Consider the following 1,217-nt stretch of genomic DNA (forward strand, 5'->3'; position numbering starts at 1 on the left):
AAATATTCGCTGAATTTAAAATTATTTCACAAGAGCCGCCAGGCTGAGTTATAGTGTTGTCACTGAACCCACGCTGTGTCCAAGGACTGTATTACGTGTGAGTGAGTCGTCGCTTCCACACACCTGATTACTGTGTGTGTGTGTGTCTGTGTGTGTCTGTTTGTGTGTGTGTGTGAATCATTTGTGGTGAGTGAACTAGTTGGTATATTTACACTGGTTGTGTGTCATATGTGTGCTCACACCATTTGGGAGTAGTGACCATTATGGGATCATCAACTAATGACTCCCCGGCTGCATGTGGGCTACATTACTCCACTGCTGCATGTGAGCTACATTGCTCCCCGGCTGCATGTGGGTTACATTACTCCACGGCTGCATGTGGGCTACATTACTCCACTGCTGCATATGGGCTACATTACTCTCCGGCTGCATGTGGGTTACATTACTCCCCGGTTGTATATGGGCTACATTACTCCACGGCTGCATGTGAGCTACATTACTCCCCGGCTGCATATGGGCTACATTACTCCTCGGCTGCATGTGGGCTACATTACTCCCCGGCTGCATGTGGGCTGCATTACTCCCCGGCTGCATGTGGGCTACATTAGGAGCATAACAGATTTTTGCAAATCATGACTTTTGTCAGTTTGTACAAAGTAATAATTACTTATATTTTTGTCTGGTTTATATGAATTCATCAACTGGTTGTGAACAACATCAAAATGTAACAAATTAGGCAGAATTACACCCTCTTTCATCATTATATACGACTACTTACAGTACAAATACATCACACATATTCGAACACCGCCCAAGGTTGTCATTGTTGTTGCCGGAAAGTTGCTGCAGATTATTCTTTTTTTTATTTGAACCTTATTATTAGTGTTGTATAAAGTTTTTGCCTACGTGGCCAGCCAACCACAGTACAGTAGAGTTGCTTGCTTCTGCGCTGCAATCCTCTTTACTGTTGGTTATTATATGTCACTTCATTCACTTCCGTAGCAAACCACCTTGGATGACTCCCAATATTTAGTGCAATAAAATAATTACCTCTACAACGTACGAAATAATTTTCAAAGACCAAATGTGGTTTAATACGTCTCTCGAGGGAGTTCAAATTAAGAAGCTTTAACCTGTCTCTGTACTCAAGGTTCCTCATGCCCGGGATTAGTCTTGTCATTCTCCTCTGAATTCTTTCCAAGGATTCCATATCCATT

General features: G+C 42.6%; 1 protein-coding gene across 1 annotated transcript; it reads right to left on the minus strand.

Annotated features, from left to right (window-relative positions):
* Positions 1-276: 276 nt before the first annotated feature.
* On the minus strand, positions 277-594 carry LOC121865523. The gene has a single exon (XM_042365043.1). It carries the CDS (start codon positions 592-594, stop codon positions 277-279), a length of 318 nt encoding a protein of 105 aa, XP_042220977.1.
* Positions 595-1,217: the final 623 nt, after the last annotated feature.

This window comes from Homarus americanus, unplaced genomic scaffold (genome assembly GCF_018991925.1).
Source record: "Homarus americanus isolate GMGI-L3 unplaced genomic scaffold, GMGI_Hamer_2.0 scaffold58297, whole genome shotgun sequence".
Taxonomy (NCBI): Eukaryota; Metazoa; Arthropoda; class Malacostraca; order Decapoda; family Nephropidae; genus Homarus; species Homarus americanus.

Bases quoted from the DNA above. Each gene is read 5' to 3' on its own strand.
- LOC121865523 (XM_042365043.1), bottom strand. From the start codon at position 594: ATGCAGCCGGGGAGTAATGCAGCCCACATGCAGCCGGGGAGTAATGTA.